Source organism: Myxine glutinosa, chromosome 12 (genome assembly GCF_964187855.1).
Source record: "Myxine glutinosa chromosome 12, kmMyxGlut1.1, whole genome shotgun sequence".
Classification (NCBI taxonomy): domain Eukaryota; kingdom Metazoa; phylum Chordata; class Myxini; order Myxiniformes; family Myxinidae; genus Myxine; species Myxine glutinosa.
The window spans coordinates 47,983,068-48,007,059 of record NC_136272.1 but is presented as its reverse complement, the minus strand read 5'-3'; the positions used below and the strand labels follow the sequence as shown (position 1 = coordinate 48,007,059).

General features: G+C 50.1%; 1 protein-coding gene across 1 annotated transcript in view; it reads right to left on the bottom strand.

Annotated features, from left to right (window-relative positions):
- Positions 1-23,992, bottom strand: part of NID1 (nidogen 1) — a 151,859-nt gene that overhangs the window by 23,002 nt on the left and 104,865 nt on the right. The window contains exon 19 of the mRNA XM_068132499.2: positions 554-660. Coding sequence (XP_067988600.2) covers positions 554-660 — 107 coding nt within the window. The remainder of the gene's footprint in view (positions 1-553; positions 661-23,992) is intronic.

Sequence of the window (23,992 nt, the reverse complement as noted above, 5' to 3'; positions counted from 1 at the left end):
TCTTTGGGGTCTTTGGGGTATTTTTGGGTCTTCAGGGTGTTTTGGGTATTCAGGGTATTTTGGGTCTTTGGGGCCATTTGGGTATTTTTGCGCTTTAGGGCATTCAAGGGTATTTTGGGTCTTTGGGGTGTTTTACATCTTTGGGGTCTTTTGGGTCTTTAAAGTTATTTTGGGTCTTCTGGTGTCTTGGTGGTCTTAAAGGTCTTGGGGGACTTAAAGGGTCGTAAAAGGTCTGAGGGGTCTCAGAAGTCTAAACGTAATTAAGAGGGTGTTAATTTAATTTGAAGAAGAAGAAGACGTTTTGGTCGCATATAAACATACATACAAACAAACAGACAAACATACTAAACCATATACGTTTGCTCTATTATAATAAGAAAGATAATAAGATAGCAAATGAGCGATTCTATAATTGAGAGGTTACAGTCAAATTTTTCTTCGCGAATCCAAAGTGCCATTACTTCTTTGCTGGAGGCATGTGCACAATCAGCTGGAACAGCCCCTCCAACAAGGACCATCTTATTGGCTGTGTGATGCATGTGGAGGAAATTACCTGGGGGACATTGTGCGAACACGGTCGTGATGCCATAAGGGTGAGATCTCTGGGGAGGTAAGTGTTCTTCCAGCTCTTGGTTCAATGTCGCAGAGACCACAGCATCACTGTAGGGACACAATACAAGTTCGGAAGACATCATGTAATGGTAGGATTTTAAACACCTTATCCAATAATCACTTAATATTTAGAATAGTGCCTTACATCATCAGATTTCCAAGTGTGTGTACAGTCACGTGAAAAAGTAAGTACACCCCATGTAAAGTTTTGACTTTTTCAACATATTTCAACATACAGCTATTTGATCTTCATTTCAACAATATTGATAGATAAAGGTGATATAATATAACAAATATCATGAAACATTTACATTTTGTAGCCCATTGTATAATTTAAATAAACATAAATGCAAATTTCGCATGTGCAAAAAGTAAGTACACCCTTGGCTCTAATAGGTGGTATTGCCCCCTTTGGCAGAAACAACCTCAAGTAGGCGTTTCTTATAACTGTCTACCAGTCTCTGACATCGACTGGGAGAAATTTTTGCCCACTCCTCCATGCAGAATTATTTCAGCTGTGCAATGTTTGAGGGGTTTCTTGCATGCACAGCTTGTTTCAAATCCCCCCACAACATCTCGATGGGATTTAGATCCGGGCTTTGACTTGGCCATTCCAGAACCCTCCATTTCTTTCTTTTCAGCCATTCCTTGGTGGATTTACTGGTATGTTTAGGGTCATTGTCATGTTGCAAGGTCCACCTTCGGTTGAGCTTCAACTTTCCAACAGATGGCCTCACATTATCCTCAAGCACCCTCTGGTACAATGAAGAATTAATGGTGGATTCTATGATGGTGAGCTGCCCAGGCCCAGATGCAGCAAAGCTGCCCCAAACCATAATATTTCCACCACCATGCTTTCCATTTGGTATCAGGTTCTTGTGGTCAAATGCTGTCTTTGGTTTTCGCCAAACATGTCTTCTGGTACTGTGGCCAAATAGCTCTACCATTGACTCATCTGTCCAGAGCACATTGTTCCAGAAGTGCTGGTCTTTGCCTCGGTGTTCATTGGCAAACTTTAGTCTTGCCCTGATGTTCTTTCTGGACAGCAAAGGTTTCCTCCTGGCACACCTCCCATGTAGATCAAATTTGTGCAGCCTCTTTCTAATGGTAGACTCATGCACTTTGACATCAACAGTGGCAAGAGCTACCTGGAGGACCTGTGATGACATTCTGGGGTTCTTAGAGACTTCTTTCAGCATCTTGCGGTCTGCTCTCGGGCTGAACTTGCTGGGGCGGCCTGGCCTGAACAAGTTAGCAGTTGTTTGGAATCTTCTCCACTTGTAGATGATCTTCCGGACAGTTGAATGATTGATTTCAAATTGTTTGGAGATCTTTTTAAATCCCTTCCCAGACTCGTAGGCATCTCTAACCTTCTTTCTGAAGCCCTCAGAGAGCTCTTTTGACCTAGGCATGGCGATGCCGCACACTTCAACAACAAAGAGCAAACCAAACTAAATGTCTGAGGTTTAAATAAGACATGTTCCTCTAAGATCCTCTCTAACGATGTTCTAATCATTTACACCTGAGCTGGTGCACCTGATTATAATTTTAGGTATTTGAAGTAATGATAAATGTCAGGGTGTACTTACTTTTTCCACATGCGAAATTTGCATTTATGTTTATTTAAATTATACAATGGACTACAAAATGTAAATGTTTCATGATATTTGTTATATTATATCACCTTTATCCATCAATATTGTTGAAATGAAGATCAAATAGCTGTATGTTGAAATATGTTGAAAAAGTCAAAACTTTACATGGGGTGTACTTACTTTTTCACATGACTGTATATATGCAGTGGGGTGCAAATGTATGAGTCGACTTACATCAATGCCAAGTTTTCTCAAATCACGATTTCAAACACAAATTTATCATAATATTGAAGACATGCATCCATATTCTTCAATTTACTATAGCTATTATTAATTGACACTGTCTTAGAAGGACAATAAATGAAGAGTGAATACGTTGCGAGAAAGATAAAATTTACCTGAGCAGTCTGACTAAGCTCTGGAGTTCATTGCATCACTGTTGGGAAAATATTGACTCAAACATTATCCATAAATGAACAAGAAAGAGCAATCAGAGATTGTAGACCCTCGCCAGGCTGTTTTCAGTGTTTTTAAGGCTTTTGTGTAAAAAAACAAATATGGCGGCCGAACCACGTGACCTATGACGTCATCATTATTTTATTTTTTTCTCCATCAATTTATCCCTAGATAACGCTCAATTAATTTCATCTTGATCGGATGAAGTTTTGCACTTTTCGAATTTTGACGTCATAATGGAGGCACCTATGACATAATTATCAACAAATTTTATTCCCCATGGAGAGTTTCTTACAATGAGCCATCTCTCAATTTTTTCTATGCGGTGCTTTCGGAGATATAGAGGTGCAATTTTTTTCGTTTATTTCCAAGATGGCGCCTATACGACGTGACCTATGACGTCATAATTATCATTGAAAAATTCGACAGGTGGAGTTGCACCTATGGTGGAAATTTCCTGTTAATCGGACCAACGGTTGCCGAGAAAATCATATTTATTCTGTGCAGACAAACAAACAAACAGACAAATGAAAAATCGGTCAGAGACCGAGGACTTGCCGGAATGTACTTTTTATCGGCCATTTTGGACAAATATGGCGGCCAAACCACGTGACCGATGACGTCATCATTATTTGTTTTCTAAACTAATTTATTCCTAGATTATGCTCAAGAAATTTAATCTTGATCGGGTGAAGTTTTGTACTTGTTGAATTATGATGTCATAATGGAGGCCCCTATGACATCATCATCAACATATTTTATTCCCCATGGAGAGTTCTTTACAATGAGCCACGTCTCAATTTTTTCTATTCAGCACTTTCGGAGATATAGAGGTGCTTTTTTTTTTCCGGTTTTTCCAAGATGGCGGCCGAACCACGTGACCGATGACGTCATTATTTTTTTCCTCCACCAGTTTGTACTTGTCGAATTATCGAATTATGACGTCATAATGGAGGCCTTGGGCCGAGAGAGTTAAAAGTTGGGCACAGTCTATTCCAGGGCAAGATAAATATGTGTGTAAACTTTGGCGATTCTATGTGCAACAGTGTAGACGTAATACTGCACACAAACAGACAGACAGACAAACAGATAGACAGACAGACAGACAAACCAACCAACCAACATACTTGCCGGAATCTTTTCCGGCAAGTAATGAAAAATCACTCAGAGACTTGGCAAAAGAGAACAAAGTAGAATGGCAGTCAGTAGAGCATCCTTTTGACCTCAAAAAAAATTAGTGGCTGAATTCAGTTAGCTGATATGCAAATCGTCTTCAAAGTTTAAGTTAATCGGATGAAAATTGACAATTTTAGAAATTTGGCCTATGTTGACCTTTTGGCTTATGTTGACCTCAAAAATAGTTGGTGGTTGGTTTCAGTAAGCTGATATGCAAATCCTATTCAGTTTTCAAGTCAATCAGATGAAAATTGAGGATTTTAGACATTTGAAATTGTGGACCCTTGGCCTATGTTGACCTGTTGGCCTATGCTGATCTCAAAAATAGTTGATGGGTGAATTCAGTTCACTGATATGAAATTCCTATTCAAATTTCATGTCAATCCGATGAATATTGAGATTTTAGAAATTTGAAAAAAGTGGTTGACCTTTGGCCTATGTTGACCTTTTGATCTTTTGACCTCAAAAATATATAGGATTTTGTCGGACCACGAACTCTAACATTTAGTGAAGTTTCGTGAAGATCGGTTTAAAATTGTGACCTTTAGGCAAGTATAAGTGAGCGGACAGACAAACACACACACAAACTGGAGTGATCAACATACTTGTCCAAAAAATTTTTTTGCCAAGTAACAAACAGACAAATGAACTAGAAATCGGTCAGATCCCGACCGAGGACTTGCCGGAATGTACTTTTTTTTCAGGGGTGTTGGTTAGAAGGGAATCGGATAATGTTTGACAGTTATTAGTAAAAAAAAACAATTTTTGACCTTGAGTTTGACCTTTCAAAGTCACTCATGGTTAAAGGTCATGGTGCCAAATGAAATGTCGTATGTGACTTCCTATATGTCAGTAACAGTAAGTGTATGCATATCTCTTGTACTTTTAGAGTTATCGTGGTTTGAAATATATTTTAAATGAAAACTCAACCCCCCTGATTTCACGTTTTGGGGGGACCTTGACCTTGACCTTGGGCCTAGAGAGTTAAAAATTGGGTACAGTCTATTCCAGGGCAAGGCAAATATGTGTGTAAAAAATCCCCCAAGCCCTCTCCCTCCCACACATTCCCGATGTCCCTGCTCTCAAATGTTGAGTTTATGTGCCTCCCCTTCTCTCCCCATCTTGTCTACCGCTCCCCTTTTACATACTTTGTTTGTTTGTCTGTTTGATTTGTTTGTGTGATAAATGTTAGCTCTTTCACGAGCCTCGATTATGTATACAAAAACAAACAAAAAAAAAAAAAGTATGGCGATGCTATGTGCAACGATGTAGACGTAGTACTGCGCACAAACAGACAGACATACGGGCAGACAAACCAACCAACCAACATACTTGCCGGAATCTATTTCGGCAAGGAACAAACAGACAAACGGACCCAAATGCAATACCCTCTCCTCCTGCGAGAGTAATTAGATTAATCCCAAAGGGTGTTGAGGCAGTAGTCAAGGCAACAGGCGATCACACCGATGTTTAATTAAATGTAAAGACAGATTTGCTTTTTTTCTATTATAATAAGTGTTGTTATATCCTTAAGAGCTCATGGGAATCCCTTGAAAGTGCTGTTTCATATTACAATTATTTATTTTGTTATCACATCTCAATTAATGCATTTCCTACTGAACTCATACTTTTACACCCTGCTGGTGGCGGTTCTTATGCAGCCTGTGGCTGCTGACTGCATCATGTTCTGGGGGCACCGCTGTGCCGCTGATGCAAAGCCCCCCCATTGCCAGAAAGCTGGTACTCATTTTCCGACTCGAAAGGGTGACAGGCTAATCGGGGTCAACCCACCTGGTATTAATTCCATGGAACAGCATGGGGGTCGATCTCAGGCCCAAAGATCTCAAGCCAACCACCTTAACTGTAAAGTCAACACCATGTGCTTTTTGCACCCGACTGTATACTGTATATATGGCATCTACATCTTATATACTGTATGCTTTTCTGTCTTTTATGGAGTGCAGGCCACAGATTAGTCCTTCCTCAACCAAACCAGACATGGTGGCATCATGGTTAGAGTGTCTGCTCTGAGTATGGCAGGTTGGTGGTTTGAACCCTGGTCGAGTCATGCTATAGAGGATTCTTAATCATTACTGATCATTATGTTCATTCTTATATCTTTCAGACCGTGTTCATTGTTGAAGTTGCAATAAACCACCAACTGGATTAACAAAGAGAACTGGTCTTATTTATGAACACGGTCCCAGTCATGGCCCGAACGGCTTCTTCACGCCATTAATTTCACTGCCACTCTACTGGAGAGCCTGTGAAACTGACCCTCACTGACGATATGGCGGCCATTGATTCCACACCCATCATCCTGACGCATTCCAAAACCCTCCTGAGTGGCTTACGTAGATCAGCACCAGAAACCCCGACGAGTATGTTTCCACGTCTGCTATGTTCTCCCTCGCCTCACTCAGCCTCAAATCTGTAACATGGGACAGGGTTGGAACCGCAATAGCGAGTGACAATAACATGCAGAGCCTTGTTGACCTTATCGAGTCAGGTATCCCTGAATTCCGTCATGAGCTCCCTGGATCCCTACGCGAATACTTCCAATTTCGAGAAAGTCTACATACAGTTGATGGTGTCATACACTACGAGGATCGTGTCCTTATACCACCATCTCTCAGGGACGAGGTGTTAGCCGCTCTGCACGCTGCCCATCAAGGGGTCACCTCTATGACTGCGAGAGCCGAGTCTTCCATCTTCTGGCCTGGCATCGCCCCTGCCATTGCGGCCCTTCGTGCTGGGTGCTACCATTGTAATCGGATTGTGCCCTCCAATCCAAGTGCACCACCCACTCCTCTGACACCTCCAGATTATTCATTCCAATGCATGTGTGCCGACTATTTTCACTACAAAGGATGCAACTACTTGGTAGTGGTCGACCGGTATTCTAACTGGCCGATAGTTGAGAGAGCCTCACATGGTGCAAGTGGACTCATCGCTTGCCTAAGACGTACCTTTGTCACATTTGGTATCCCTGATGAATTAGCTTCCGATGGTGGTCCTGAATTCACAGCTGTCGCTAAACGTCAATTCCTCAAGGACTGGGGTGTACATCATCGACTCTCCTCAGTAGCTTATCCACATAGCAACTGCCATGCTGAAGTTGGTGTCAATACTGTGAAGCGTCTTCTCATGGACAACACTCGCCCTAATGGAGGCCTTGATACCAATGCATTCCAACGAACACTGCTCCAGTAAAGAAATACTCCAGACAGAGACACAAAACTCTCCAGCGATGTGCATTTTCGGCCACCCAATTCTCGACTTCATCCCAATACCACCTGGCAGATACAAACCTCATAACACCTCGCGTGGGACTCTGGAGGCTCGGGAGGAAGCACATCGCAACTGCCACATGAGAGACGCTGAGCGCTGGTCTGAACATACCAAGAGACTCTTGCCCCTTGTTGTCGGCGACTGTGTTCGCATCCAGAATCAGCCCGGGCCACACCCCCTCAAATGGGACAAAACCGGCATCATCATCGAGGTTCGCCAGTTTGATCAATATGTGGTAGAGTTGACGGTTCAGGAAGGGTTACTCTGCGCAATAGGAAATTCCTGCGAAAGTACATTCCTGTGCTAACACCCCTACCAAGATTGACGATAGATGGTGATATTGGAGTGCAGAGACCAATGGTTCGGCAGAACATCCCACACCCATGCATTGTGCACACCACAACCCCGGCCAGTCACAAGGAGGCTTGTGGCCCATCCATTACTAGTCCAATGCCACCGCAACATCCCACCATCAACTCTGACACCACTCCACCGCAGCCACCTGCTACGTTTCCTGTTGAATCACCCAGGGTCAACCGGAGCCCTCCTGGCCACCATCAGCTCTTTGATGATGCTACATCCCCATCTATGGCTAAGTCATCGCAGGTAACTCGGCATATGAGTGCAGCGCCTCCAATGTCACCTCCTCAAGTCAGTGGTCCCAAACCCAATACGGTTACCACACGCCCTGCGCTTGACAAACCAGCTGCTGCACCCAGAGGGTCTGGCCGAAGCACGAGCAAGCCTGCCTGGCACTCTGACTATGACATGTGATTCTGGCATTGACCATTACTGACATTGTGTTTGGTTTCTGGTTCACCAGTTTTTCAATTGGCTTCAAAGTTAGTTACATATATTCTTCATATTCTCAGTCTTTGTCATGCCAAAAGACACACACACTTGTTATACACTTATATTTTCCATGCCAAAGACTTGGGGGGAGATAGAGGATTCTTAATCATTACTGATCATTATGTTCATTCTTATGTCTTTCAGACCGTGTTAATTGTTGAAATTGGAATAAACCGCCAACTGGATTAACAAAGAGAACTGGTCTTATTTACTAAAGACTTCAAGAATGGTATATGCTGCTTCCTTGCTTGATGCTCGGAATTAAAAAAAAAATCCCTTTGCCTAATGCAGGCTTCATCGATTTAAAGCTTTAAAAGTTACCAATTAATTAATTGGTAAGTAACTAAGGGTAAGCTAAATTTTGAACATCTTGGATTCAACTTCATTTTGTCACGTGACCTTAGAGAATAAATTATTTTTTTCTCATCGACCAGCCAAAGGAGTGAAAACGAGTTGGCAAAGTGCACATCCATGAAAAGAACATGAAATAAAGTGGCAAACACAAAATGGTTGCACAGCGGTAAGTATACGATGCTATGGTTCGTACATTCTACTCGAGAGTCAAAATTAAAACAATGTGGGGGCAGCTAGACACATTAAGGAGCCATTTTGTCTAATTCACCAATCACAGCATTCCTGCTTTGCCCCAGTAGGAGTCTCAGAGAACCACTCGTAATGGCTGGAGCATAATTGTTGTTGCTGTTTTTGTTTTATAGGCCGGACAGTTCTCTCGAACAAGCCCGCGGCATGTAGACAGACGTTGGATCCCACAGGAGCGACCCAGATATCCCCACATCCAGGATGGCGTACCCTGTCTTCACGAAATCAGGGCCACGACAGAGTTGGAGCGAGAGAGAGAGAGAGAGAGAGAGAGAGAGAGAGAGAGAGAGAGAGAGAGAGAGAGAGAGAATGAATAAATATGAGAGAATGAATAAATATGAGAGAGAATGAATAAATATGAGAGAGAATGAATAAATATGAGAGAGAGAATGAATAAATATGAGAGAGAGAATGAATAAATATGAGAGAGAGAATGAATAAATATGAGAGAGAATGAATAAATATGAAAGAGAGAATGAATAAATATGAGAGAGAGAATGAATAAATATGAGAGAGAGAATGAATAAATATGAGAGAGAGAATGAATAAATATGAGAGAGAGAATGAATAAATATGAGAGAGAATGAATAAATATGAGAGAGAATGAATAAATATGAGAGAGAATTAATAAATATGAGAGAGAGAATTAATAAATATGAGAGAGAGAGAATGAATAAATATGAGAGAGAGAATGAATATGAGAGAGAGAATGAATATGAGAGAGAGAATGAATATGAGAGAGAGAATATGAGAGAATGAGAGAGAGAATGAGACAGAGGATGAGAGAGAGGATGAGAGAGCGAATGAGAGAGAGAAAGAGAGAGAGAAAGCGAGAGAGAAACAGAGTGAGAGAAAGAGAGAGAGAAAGAGAGAGAGAAAGAGGGAAAGGGCCGGTCCATGGGGACCGATCGGCACTCTGACCGTGTCTGCGCTGCCCTGATGAATCCGGGCAGCAGGGAAGAATGGGGAAGATTTGGCCCCCAACTTGAATTGGGGGGTACAACCACAGCGATGAGGCATCCCCGATAGTTGTAGCATGATGGTTAGAGCATCCGCTAAGAACCTGGGAGGTTGCTCGTTCAAATCCCAGCCAAGTCTTACCAACAAACACTTTACAAATGGTATATGTGCTGCTTCCTTGCTTGACGCTCAGCATTTAGAGGACAGAGCATGGACAAACAACCATACGTGGTAATCCATTGCGCAAAAGTGATGCGCTGAATAGATAAAAGTTCGTTATAAGGGAAGTCGTATTATTCTATTATATTGAAGGAGCTGTGGCTCCCACGTCGATCGAAAGAATGGACGCGACAAAAAGCTTGAATTCATCTGAGCTGCTTTATTCGAATCAAACACTCAGGCACTCTGGGAAAAACGTTTTACGGTCAGCAATATATATCTATTCCGCCAGGGGGTTTGCCCAGGCCTGGCGCCAGGGGGCGTGGCCCCGCGTCCCGGCTGCGGCCTGGCAAGTTGAGGGCGAGCCTGCCCGGGCGTCCCGACCGAGGCCTGGCAAGTCGAGCGCGGGCCTGCCCGGGCGTCCTGGACGAGCCCGGCCTGGTGATCGCTCCGCGTCCTTGATAGGTGCAAGGCGATTGTGTAACCCCAGCGGCAGCCGCTACACACGTCCCCCCAGAATCGACTTGCACCGGCAGGGTCAACTTGAGGGGGGTCCTGATGACCCGGCCGAAGCGACCCCTGGCGGGTCGTGGGAGGGGGTCCGGTGAGGTGGTGGGCGGTCGAGTGGGGGGCACCGTGGACGGGGGGCGGCCTCGCCGCGGCGGGAGGGCCACCCGTGGTGGGTGGTCGACGTCCACGTGCGCCGGCTTGAGGCGGTCCACTGCAATCCGGTCCGACCTGCCGCCGATGTCGATGACGAACGACTTGTCGTCCCGTCGCAGCACCCGGAAGGGCCCGTCGTACGGCGGCTGGAGTGGCCGCCGATGTGCGTCGTGACGCACAAAAACATACTCCGCGGTGCGGAGTGCTGGGGGGACGTAGGACTGGGGGTCACCGTGGTGGGATGTCGGCACGGGGGCAAACCGTCGGGCGGCCTCCTGGAGGTCCGAGCGCTGGCGAGCTGCGGACCAGGGGCTGGTAGCGTCGGGCACGAATTCGCCCGGGACGCGTAGCACCTGGCCATAGACCAGCTCGGCGGTGGATGCCTGGAGGTCCTCCTTGGGGGCCGTGCGAAGGCCCAAAAGGACCCACGGCAGCCGGTCGGCCCAACCGCCGTCTTGAAGGCCGGCCATGAGCGCGGCCTTCATGGAGCGGTGGAATCGCTCGCACAACCCGTTTGCTTGGGGGTGGTAGGCCGTAGTACGGTGGAGCTTGACCCCCAGGTTGCGGGCGACCGCGCCCCACAGCTCGGAGGTGAACTGTGGTCCGCGGTCTGACGAGATGTCCGCCGGTGCGCCGAAGCGGGCGACCCAGGTGGCGATGAAGGCCTGCGCCACGTCGGCGGTGGTGGTGGAGACGAGGGGAACGGCCTCCGGCCACCTGGTGGTCCTGTCCACCATGGTGAGCAGGTGTGTGAACCCTCGTGATGGGGGAAGGGGGCCCACCAGATCCACGTTGACGTGGTCGAAACGTCGTTCGGGCACGGTGAAAGGTGCCAGCGGGGCCTGGGTGTGTCGGTGGACCTTGGCCCGTTGGCAGGCGGTGCAGGCGCTGGTCCAATCGCGGACGTCCCGACGAAGGCCGTGCCAGACGAAACGCGCCGACACCAGCTTCTGGGAAGCTTTCCGGCCCGGGTGGGAAAGGCCGTGGAGGGAGGCGAAGATGCGGCGTTGCCAGGTGACGGGCACGATGGGGCGAGGCCGGCCTTGGGAGACGTCGCAGAGCAGGACAGTGTCCGCGCAGGGGATGTCGGCCAGGCGGAGGCCCGTGTCCGCCGCCCGGAGGGCTTGCACCGTGGTGTCGGTGGTTTGGTCCGCCGCCATAAGCGCAAAATCCACGCCCAGGTGGACCGCGTTCGCGCTGGCCCGGGAAAGACAGTCGGCCACGGCATTGTTTTTGCCGGCGACGTGCCGGATGTCCGTGGTAAACTCCGACACGGCGGAGAGGTGGCGCTGTTGGCGGGCCGACCATGGCTCCGTGACCTTGGCCATGGCGTAAACCAACGGCTTGTGGTCGACGAACGCCGTGAAAGGTCGGCCCTCCAGGAGGTGGCGGAAATGGCGGACGGCCAGGTGTAGACCGAGGAGCTCCCGGTCAAACGTGCTGTATTTGAGCTCGTTCGGCCGGAGCTGCCGGCTGAAAAAAGCGAGTGGCTGCCAAACCCCGTTCACCCATTGCTCATGTACGGCGCCCACCGCGTAGTCGGAGGCATCCGTGGTGAGGGCGATGGGAGCGTTGAGCACCGGGTGAGCGAGCAGTGTTGCGTCGGCGAGGGCCCGCTTTGAGCTTTGGAAGGCCGCATCCATTGCTGCGGACCAGGCGATGTCGTGCTTGGCCGGCTTGCCCCGGAGGGCTTCGTAGAGGGGCCGCATGAGTTGAGCAGCGCGGGGCACGAAGCGGTGATAAAAATTCACCATTCCCAGGAATTCCTGCAGGGCCTTTATGGTGCGGGGACGCGGGAAAGTGGTGATGGCCTCGACCTTGGTTGGCAGCGGCACAGCCCCGTTCTTGGTGATGTGGTGGCCCAAAAAATCAACGGCCGTCGTGCCGAAGTGGCATTTGGCCGGGTTGACGATGAGGCCGTGCTCGCTGAGGCGCCCGAACAGTGTTCGGAGGTGGAGGAGGTGCTCGGCCCGGGACGTGCTGGCGACGAGGATGTCGTCCAGGTAAACGAAAAGGAACGGCAGGTCACGCAGCACGCCGTCCATCAAGCGCTGGAACGCCTGAGCCGCGTTCTTGAGACCAAACGGCATCCGCAAGAACTCGAATAAGCCGAACGGCGTGATGACTGCCGTTTTAGGGACGTCGGCCGCCCTGACAGGTACCTGGTGATATCCCCGTATGAGATCAATTTTCGAAAAAATGACCCGTCCCGCCAGACGGGCGGAGAAGTCTTGGATATGCGGGATCGGGTACCTGTCGGGTGTTGTAGCGTCATTAAGACGGCGGTAGTCGCCACACGGGCGCCATCCACCCCCCGGCTTTGGCACGATGTGCAGTGGCGAGGCCCACGCGCTATCGGAGCGCCGCACGATGCCGAGGTGCTCCAACGCGTCGAATTCGGCCTTCGCAACGGCAAGCTTGGCTGGGTCGAGGCGGCGGGCCCTGGCGTAGACCGGCGGGCCCGTGGTTGGTATGTGGTGCTCGATCCCATGCCGTACTGCGACGGCCGAAAACGTCGGCCGCGTGAGGGCCGGGAACTCCGCGAGCAGGCGAGCAAACTCGTTCGCCGCCGGGACGGTGCATGCCAGCTCGGTCGGCGCGGAGCTGCTTAATGTGCATACCAGGGAGCTGAAGGTTTCAGCGTTGATTAAACGACGCCGTTGGACGTCCACCAGCAGTCCGTGTGCGCAGAGGAAGTCGGCGCCTAGCAGAGCCATGGGCACGTTGGCGGTTACAAACGTCCAAGCAAAGCGTTGGCCGCCGAAGCAGAGGGTGACGTTGCGCGGGCCGAAGGTGCGGATAGTCGATCCGTTGGCCGCAACCAAGGAGGGGCCGCAAACCGCGGATTGCCTGTCCTGGTCAGAGGCGGGCATGACGCTCAGTTGGGCGCCGGTGTCGCACAGGAAGCGCCGTCCGGACGCTTTGTCCGTGATGAACAGTAAGTTGCCCGTGTGACTGTGGCCGGCGCTCATGGCAGGTAATGAACGCCGGCCTGGCCGTTTCCCGACCCGCCGAAGGTGCACGGGGGTCGGCATGTCCGGGCCTTCTGTCCGAACCTGGCATGATAGGAACACCACGCTTGGTCGGGTGGAGGCTTCGGACGTCGTGCTGGACGTGGTCGGCTCGGTATAGCGGCCGCCAATTGCGTCGGCAGTTCGGCCGTCGAACGCGCCGGGTGCTCGGGCGCCATGGATGGTGCATCAGGCGGCGGCGGGTCCCATGTCGCCGCTGCGATGCGCTGTCCCGCGGCGGAGATTTTGTCGGCTTCTCTGGCAAGGGCCCGGGGATCTGTGATCGTCGTGCTTGCCAGGGCGAGGCGTACCGGGTTAGGCAGCTGACGGAGGAACAGCTCCCGGAACAGGAATGCCGGAGAGTGCTCGCCGAGCAGCGAAAGCATGTAGTCCATTCGCTCGGAAGGGCGCGTGTCGCCGAGCTCGGGCAAATCGAGCAGGCGCCGTGCGCGTTCCGCCGCTGGGAGGGCGAAAGCATCGAGTAGAAGCTTCTTAATCGCGCCGTATTTGTCAGCAGCCGGCGGGTGCTCGAGGAGGCTCAAGGCGCGGGCCGCGGTGGCGGAACCAAGCGCCGCCACAACATGGTGGAAGCGGGTGTCGTCCGCGGTGATGCCTCGCAGGGCGAACTGAGAGTCCGCCTGAGCGAACCAAACAGCCGCGTGAGCCTCCCAGAAGGTAGGCAGTTTAAGCGTCACTGCCGTGTCCATGTCGGTAGGTCACCAATGAAGGAGCTGTGGCTCCCACGTCGATCGAAAGAATGGACGCGACAAAAAGCTTGAATTCATCTGAGCTGCTTTATTCGAATCAAACACTCAGGCACTCTGGGAAAAACGTTTTACGGTCAGCAATATATATCTATTCCGCCAGGGGGTTTGCCCAGGCCTGGCGCCAGGGGGCGTGGCCCCGCGTCCCGGCTGCGGCCTGGCAAGTTGAGGGCGAGCCTGCCCGGGCGTCCCGACCGAGGCCTGGCAAGTCGAGCGCGGGCCTGCCCGGGCGTCCTGGACGAGCCCGGCCTGGTGATCGCTCCGCGTCCTTGATAGGTGCAAGGCGATTGTGTAACCCCAGCGGCAGCCGCTACAATATGGCGAGTGTAAGCTAGAGACCAGCATGGATCGCATCCACCCCCGCTCTTCCCACTACCTTGCCCCCCTCACACCCCACACCGCCCCCAAGGGCCCCGCACAATAAATACGGGGCATCATGAGCCGTCAGCCCAAGAAGAGCAGACGTAAGCACCGTGACGATGAGGTCAATGATGGTTTGTGGTGAACAACTGGTATCTGGGCTCGACAGCCAGATTGGAAAAGAAAATGGAAACTTCTCTCAGGAAAACAATATCGCATGTGCTTACAAGTACAACAAAGTACCACAGTACATCCATTGAACTCTTCCCAAAGGACCACCGCATCGTTAAACAACAACGACCTTCATTACCCAATGGCAAGGCTTCTCCAGTTTGGGCTAATTGCACGAATGGTTTCCAATTTGCAAGATGACATGCATTACAACACTTAAGGTATCGGTGAATTGGTAACAAAGCTCGATTGTTGATGTCGGTTGTGGATCAACAACTGGGCTGATTGAAGGAACCATGGTGGAGGAAGGGTGGTTGATGGAAGCGGCAGCAGTTTGAGTTTCCCAGTGAATTGTGACGGGATGCATGCTGAAGGAACATGTCCACGTGAGAGATGTACACCATGAATACGGATGGAAGATATGGACTTGGAGGACCAAATGTATATTGTTGGCAATGCCTAAGCATCCCTGGTTGTTTTGTTATCCTCCTAACAACTCCAGTAGCCATCCTGATGAATTAAAAACGCTGCCACGAGAGACTCATGAGAGATCTCACCGGTATGATGGAGTGCACATCGGTGGATAAAGGGACTGTAACACAGGAAGGGATTCCGGTGATGGATAGTGGAGGTGGTATTTCTTTGCGTGCAAATTCTCGGTCTGCATTGCCCTAATCCAAAGGGATCTCCGAAGCGACGCACGGTCGAGCCCGGGAGGTCAGCGCTTGGACAGGAGACCGCCAACGAAGGCTCGTTCATGTCGGCCGAGGAACAGCAGGATAGCTCAGTTATTGGGATGGCTACAATTTCCCATGACTATTTGCACAGAATAAATTCCCATTTCCAACTATCCCGTTCTTTTGACACAAACACAATGGGATACGTCTCGTGCATGATGGGCGCACGATGCTGCACTTCCTGGGATTAGATTACGCACTTCAGTTTCTGCAAACGCAATCAATGGTGGCACAGACACCCACGCAGGCCTTCGTTAGGGCTCCACGAGGTCCTGAATCCAGACCCTCGAGGATCCCTCATACCAGCCTTTCAGAATTCTGACCCAATACCGGCCTTGCATTTCGCAAGTATGACCTGCGGAGAGATTTGTTGGCTCCGTCAATGCTACAATGCTTTCCACTGTCGGTCCCTTTTGCCATGGACAAAGGTGGACTTCATGGGACAGCTTCAAGTGGAGCTGGGAAACTGGCGTGCTTGGAAAGCCCCAACATCTGCAAAGCATTTTCCATCCGGCTGTGCCGAACACCCATGTGGTCTTGTTTCATGGTACTTTATGCACGTGTTTGGCTTGTGGTGGGAAAATAGATGTATGCATCACAAATGAGAGAAGTTTGTGACTGAGAGTCAGAAGGTAACCTTTTCATAACGACCATATGTGTGGAGATGCTGGAGTTGGCAGATCACAAACGTAGACATTGTGAAACCGCAAACATGGTAAACTCCAACTTGATCAGTTCCATATTGTAACTAGAACGCCACTCAGTAGAGCGCATACTCCCGCCGTGGGTCAAGTTGGAATAGTACGATTTCACAAAAGTTTGAGGGAGTAGTTCAGTGACAACACAAGACAAGACAACACAAGACAGACACTGCACAGATATATATATATATATAGAATATATAGAAGATAATGTTAAAAAAAAAAAACAAGGCAATTTCACTTACATTTTCGGATTCAGCGTTCAATTCTATATAAGTGAGCGTATTTTGAGGCATGTGTGACTTCAAATAAAATTGTAAGCCAGGAAAACGTTCGTTTCATTCCTTAGGGATACAACAGGTAAAACTGGCCCAAACGTCAAAACAAAACTCGCTCATTTTACGTCGTACAAGCTAATGCGACCACTCATTCTTCTGGGAAGAATCCCGTGCACATGCTGGTCACACTTATAAGTCACCTAAGTCTTTATAAGTTAATCAAATACTGACACCGCGATTGACATTCGCTGAGCTAAATGTTATCTCTTCTGAGGTTAAAAAAAAAAGAAAAAAGTTTTAAAGCATTATACGTATCAACCGATACATTTTATGAAACGGGGCAACCTTTTAAAAAGACATAATATGTCTTTATTAGAAAAAAAAAATGAACATTGAAGACGACGCTGATAAACAATACACCACTCTAACGCATAACCACGAGTTTAAACTACATTTACAACAAATATGAAAACTATTTTCATATCACAATGTTAAATATAGAATATATAGAAGATAATGTTTAAAAAAATGAGCCTATCTTCCAATGGTAAAAAATTCCCAAAACAAATTCCTGGATCGGGAATAATATCCTGAGCTTCACCAAAAACTAATCAATTCGTCCTTATCCCAAGGGCAATCATCCCACCAACTTTCATCCAAATCGGTTCAGAACTTTTCCAGATATGTTGTTCACAAACACACGAACACACACGCACGGACGGACACGATCGAATGCATTACTCCCTGGCGGGAGTACCCAGGAATATAAAATACTGGCGGAATAGCAGAGAAGTACACCTGCTCACCACATAGTCGTCTAGCCTAGGTTGGAAGCTCTGCCTCGCTATAAAACTGTCTTCTTGGTGTCTCGCAGGCAGGGTGGGGCATCAATGTGTGCGTCCCCCGACATCAAACCGGCCGCCCCATCTACCAGCATTAGTTGGTGGACGTGGACGTTATAGATCCCACTGTGTTTGCGAAGAGCAGGTGACCTTTTGTCGTCATCCTGAGCAAATCATAAATTCCAGTCCTAAACTAAAGAGGGAGTTGCAGCAGCGGCACAGTTGCTCCCACAGCCAACGATGCTACTTGAAACCATGTGCTGCATAAGGCAGAAGAAGAAGAAGATTAAAAAAAATTTTGGCATAATAATGTAAATGTATTCAACTTCTTTTATACTTCAGAAGAACCCGTTGTTACAGACAGGTTAATACCCCCAGAATTGGTGTTTTCTAGTATGACTTGTAATACCCACTGGTAAAGGTGCTATGCCATAGATGTTTGCAAAGAGAGAATAGGGGTCTTCCCCCACTCCCACACAACTCCACACCTCCCACACATGCACACACACCCCGAGCACAGCCAGGAGATTTTAACTCATTTCCGCCAAGCAGTTCAAGACTGCATCAAAGTCAAAACACACACACACACACACACACACGCTAACGGAGGTGGATACTTTGACACCTGTTAGCTCTCTGCTCCATCTCTTGAAACGCACCCACATGTGGAGATAGCAGCCAAAACAACAAATTACACACACACGGATAGATACTTTGAGACATGGGAGTGCTCCATTCCACCTTCTGAAACCCGCAAATGGAGATAACAACCAACGGCAAACACACACACACACACACACACACACACACACACACACACACACACACACACACACACACACACACACACACACACACACACACACACACACACACTAAAGAAAAGGTCACCCGAATCCCAACGTTGGTTTTCAGCTTAGCTTAATTTATCAATGTACAGATGGACATTATTTATTTATTCAAACACCAAACATTTAAATCCCACTTCATGAATGTAACATACACAGCATATGCTTGCTTTTAAATCGCTTGCACAAAAGTTCTGTCTCTTACGGATATGCTATTGAGTATATGAGGGTTCACGTGAATTGAAAAAGAACAGTTTCCCTGTTGTCACCCCAGAAAGATGGCCTACACACTCCGAGATGCTCTGCCCATTGTTCTAACTGCATCAAAACCACAGTTCTATTCAAATAAATTAGACTTTACTAGAGTTAAAACCCAGAATAAGTTAGCTCAGAGGTGAGGGCTACCAAATGAGTGAACCAGCCTGCCACACACAACAACCCGACTGTGCGTAGGCCTCATTAAATGATACAGCTGCTCCAAAAGTGTCTCTTTTCGTTCTCTATTGAGCAAGCGGTCCGAGAATATTGCCTCAAGGACAAGATGGATGAACCGACTTGGTTAGCTAATGAGTTTGACAGGCCTTCCATATGCAGATCCCAAACCTTCCCTCATTCCAACCCTGAGAGCCATCCCATTCGATGTTTACATGCTCCCTCCCCCCCTTTCCCATTACTGGGAAAATGGCTTCCAGATGCAAATCTTGTTTCCAGTAACCCTTCAGATCCCTTAGCCTAACGCAGGCCTCAACAATTTATATGCTTTGGAAGTTACTAATTAATTGGCAAGTTACTGAGGGTAAGCTAAAGTTTAAATACCTCGGATTCAAATTTCACTTTGTCATGTGACTTTACAGAGTAAATATTTTTTCTCATCGACCAGCCAAAGGAGTGGAAACAATTTGGCAAACTGCGCATTCGTGAAGGGAACATGAAATATAGTGGCAAACACAAAATGTTAGCACAGTGGTGAGTGTACGATGCTGTTGGTTTGTACATTTTGTTCTGAAGTTGTATTTAGAACAATGTGGAGGTGGCTAGACACATTAAAGGGTCATTTTGACCAATTCGCCAATCACAGCATTCCTGCTTTGGCCCAGTAGGGGTCTCACAGAAACACTCGTAATGGTTGGAGTGTGGCGGACACGAAAGCTCACTGGCGTGAGGGCATCATTCCACGCACCAAGTGGGCGGCGGCCATGCCCGAGGGGTAGGCGTGGCCGCGGGATATACACCGGGCGCGCAGCCCGGAGCGCTCCAGTGCTACAGTTGAGCTCTTATAATAAAGACTCTTAAACTTACCGTGTTGTCCGCTTCCTTCTTGTTGTACAAGTAAGCGCGCGTAGCACCGCACTTCATTGGTGACCCTCCGACGTTCTGGTCAGCCGTCGCTGACCACCCAAACCCGCCACAGCAATGGCAACCAATGCAGTCCAAATGAAACTCCCCGAGTTCTGGGAGACGCAAGCCGAAGTCTGGTTCCTGCAGGCAGAAGCCCAGTTCCGACTTCGAGGCATCACGGTGGACGAGACCAGGTACTGCCACGTGGTCGCCTCCCTCGGGCCCGGCACGGCCGCCCGCGTCGGTCCTGAGGAACCCACCGGCCGACGGCAGGTACGAGGCGATCAAGCGTCTCCTCCTCGCCACGTTCGGCCTCACGGTGGACGCACGGGCCGACCGCCTCCTGGACCTCCCCGAGCTCGGTGACACGCGACCGTTGGTCCGCATGGACCATATGCTGTCGTTGATGGGCGACGAAACCCCGAACGCTCTTTTCCGGGCGTTATTTCGACGCCAGCTGCCGGCACGAGTCCGCCTCGCGTTGACCGGTTCTGTGACGACGGAACCCCGAGCTCTCGCTGCTGAGGCCGACAGGTTCTTCGCGACTTTGGACGCGCAGGCGAGTTTTGGCACGGCCGTCGCGCATCCCGAGGCTGACCCTGATGCTGATACACCACACCTCGGGGATCCCGAGGCTGATGCAGTGATGCACGCCGCGTGGCCGCCGCCACGCCACGCCCACCACCACCGCGAAAACCACGGCCTCCGCCTTCGCCGCAAACCTGGTGCCATTTCCACGCCAGGTTTGGCCACAAGGCGAGGAATTGTTGCCCGCCGTGCTCCTTCGGCAAGTCGGGAAACTACAAAGCCGGCGCTCGGTAGCGCCCCTGAGCGTCGGCTATTCCGGCAGCCTTCTTTTTATAACGGTCACCTTGTCCGGGCGCCGTTTCCTATACGATACGGGGGCACAGGTGAGCGTTATCCCTGCCTCTACGTCCGACAAGCACACCGCGGGCCGGGGCCCCGCGTTGCTTGCCGCGAACGGAACACCCATACACACATTCGGGAAGCGCTGCCTCTCCCTGCGGTTCGGAAGGCAACGCTTCGCGTGGACGTTCGTAACTGCTAGTGTCCCCATGGCACTGCTCGGTGCAGACTTCCTCTGTGCACACGGGTTGTTGGTCGATGTGAAGAACAGACGTCTCTCATCCAGGCTAAAACGTTCAGCTCGCTCGCTTACGCGTTGAGCAGGTCGTTGAGCGGCTCACTGAGCGGCTCGCCGAGCGGCTCGCCGAGCTGTTCAGTCCCGGCGAGGTTAGTTTGTACGCTTCCGGCAGCGGACGACTTCACCCGCCTCCTCGCCAGCTTCCCGGCCCTTACGCGGCCCACCTTCTCGGCGGGGGCCGTCAAGCATGGGGTGGAACACCACATCCCACCACCGGGCCACCGGTCTACGCCCGGGCACGCCGCCTCGAGCCGACGAAGCTCGCGGTAGCGAAAGCGGAGTTTGCTACGCTGGAGCGGCTCGGCATCGTGCGGCGCTCCAAGAGTGCTTGGGCGTCGCCGCTTCACATCGTGCCAAAGCCTGGCGGGGGATGGCGACCGTGCGGGGACTACCGGCGCCTCAACGACGCCACCACCCCCGACCGTTACCCCGTCCCCCACATCCAGGACTACTCCGCCCGGTTGGCGGGCATGTCCTTCTTTTCGAAGGTGGACCTCATACGCGGCTACCATCAGGTCCCCGTCAGGCCGGAGGACATCCCGAAGACGGCGGTCATCACGCCGTTCGGACTTTTCGAATTTCTTCGGATGCCCTTCGGTTTGAAGAATGCGGCTCAGGCGTTCCAGTGACTAATGGACAGCGTCTTGCGCGACTTGGATTTCATGTACGTCTACCTGGACGACATCCTCGTCGCCAGCGCGTCCCGCGAAGGGCACCTATACCATCTCCGCACGCTCTTCGAACATCTGGGCCAGCATGGCCTCATCGTGAACCCCGTCAAGTGCCAGTTCGGTGTCGCCGACATCGACTTTTTGGGGCACCGCGTCACCAGGCACGGGGCCACCCCCTTACCGGCCGAGGTGGAGGGGGTGAAGGGGTTTCTGCGCCCCCGCACGATCAAGGGGCTCCAGGAGTTCCTGGGCATGGTAAACTTTTACCATCGGTTCCTGCCCCGCATCGCCCAGCTCCTGCGCCCCTTGCACGAGGCCCTTCGAGGGAAGCCGGGCAAAGGTGACGTTACCTGGACCGAGCAGATGGACGCGGCGTTCGCAGGCGCGAAGCTCGCCTTGGCTAACGCCACCATGCTCGCGCACCCGGCGCCCGATGCACCGATCGCCCTCACCACCGACGCCGCCTCGGACAACGTGGTGGGCGCGGTGTACGAGCAATGGGTGCGTGGTGCTTGGCAACCGCTGGCGTTCTTCAGCCGGCAGCTTCGCCCGCCCGAACGCCGCTATAGTACCTTCGACCGCGAGTTGCTCGGGCTTGACTTCACTTCACGAGTGCCTCGGTGGTCCTTTTGTCCATCCACATACCTCACCAACGGCTCCCAACAGACTATCCTTCATTGACATCCAACCACTTTCAAGCTCAACCACATCATCCTCTACCCTACTCAGCCTCTCTTTTAATGCCTCCCTTACTGTCACCTCTTTAACCTCCACACCTTCATTCTCGGTTGGTACTTCACCCGCCGAGCTCTCCTTGCACCTTTCACCCTTATGTCGCAGACAACCAAGTGGTGCTGTGAAACAGCCTCCTCCCCCGGGATCACCTTTGTGTCCTGGAGGTGCCCCCCTATCTCGCTTATGCACCATCAGGTAGTCAACGGTTGTCGTCGACCCACCTGACGTGTATGTAACAAGCATATTATCCTCTTTCTGGAACTGATTATTACAAATCAAACAAATCAGCTCCATCAGCAAACTCCAAAATCCTTTCACCTTCTCCATTTCTCACACCATATCCATAACCCCCATGAACTCCCTCAAAACCGTCCATACTCCTTCCCACATGTCCATTTAGGTCTCCTCCTACCACAACAACTTCCTCATCTTTCACGTTTTCCATCAGCTTCTCTATCGCACACCAGAACTTGTCGTCCTCTTCATCGCTCCGACCAACCTGCAGAGCATATCCCGAGATGACGTTCACCAAGAGCTTTCCAATCATCATTTTCACCATCATCAACCTATCACTCACTCTAGTCACACTCACCACACTGTCTACAAACTCCTCAGAAAACAGGACACCAACACCATTCATGCCCTGCGGGCACCCTTGCCACACAAACTTGTATTTCTGTCCCTGCCCAGTGCCCACCCTTCACCATTCTCACACCACTTCCCTTGCATCTCATCTCATGCACACAACATATGTCCACTCTTCTTCTGACCAATACTTCCACCACTTCTCCTGATCTCCCTGTCATTGTCCCTACATTCCATGTCCCAAACCTCAGAAACCGATCTCCACTTCGAGCTGTACCCTGCCCATATGTAGTTGTAATTGTCATGGTTCTCTTTTTGAGGCAATGTTTTTATGGCCGGATGCCCTTCCTGGCGCCAACACTCTTAGTCGCCTCCTATGACACGCAAGGATACGGTGTACCTATTCTAAACCAGGGTACACACCTCCATATCCAAAGTGAGCCTTTCAAGTCAACCTGGGCAACTTTGTCACACATCCTCCTTCTTTCTGTACCACACACTCCAAGCCGAGCAAGAAATGCAGAAAAGGAATTGCCAATTTACCCTCAACACCCCACCTCAAATGGCTGACAAGAAACTTGCCAACCCTTCTTCCGACACTCTGCCTCCAGCTCACTGTACTTTCCTCTCTTCCTCTCGTGCATCTCCTCCATATTCTCTTCCCACGGTACAGACAATTCCCTTAAGATGACCTGTCTTGTTGCATCTGACCAGATGACAATGTCAGGCCGCAACCTTGTCACACAGATCACCTCTGGGAATACCAATTGTGGCTTTAGGTCTGCCACAATCTGTCAATCACAAGCATCTGACAGCCCTCTTGCTTTCCACCTCTTACCACTTGGCCCTCTTTGACAAACAACACCTCTCCCCCATCGGTCTCCTTCTCCACTCTTATCTCTCTCGATCTCAGCACGTCTTATTGCACCATCTGCACTACCACCGCCAGCACCTGATCAAGCCGCCACTTGTATCTTCCTGCTGCCAATGCTACTGAGCAATGAGCATGCACTCAGTGCATGCTGCACCATTCCCAAACCTCCACACAAAGAACATCTCTCCTCCTGCAACAAACCCCACAATCTCAAGTTTACTGGTGCCGGAAGCACATCATACATTGCCCGCAACAGGAATCTCAACAATATTGGCTCCATCCTTCAAATATCTTGCCACTTCAATGTCCTCACCCGCACACCTTCCCACATAGTCCAAGCACCGTGCTGTGCCTGTCTGACTGCGTTCACATATCTCCCCTTCTCCTCCTTTCTTCTCACCTCATTCTCAACCATCTTCCTCCTCTCTTTCACACATGCCTTTCCCCATCGCTCATGCTTCATCCACCCCAAGCCATGCTTCCCGTGCTGTACCATCCCCACGACCACCTCCTGTTGCAACCGCTCCTCCATCTCATCCACCTCTGCT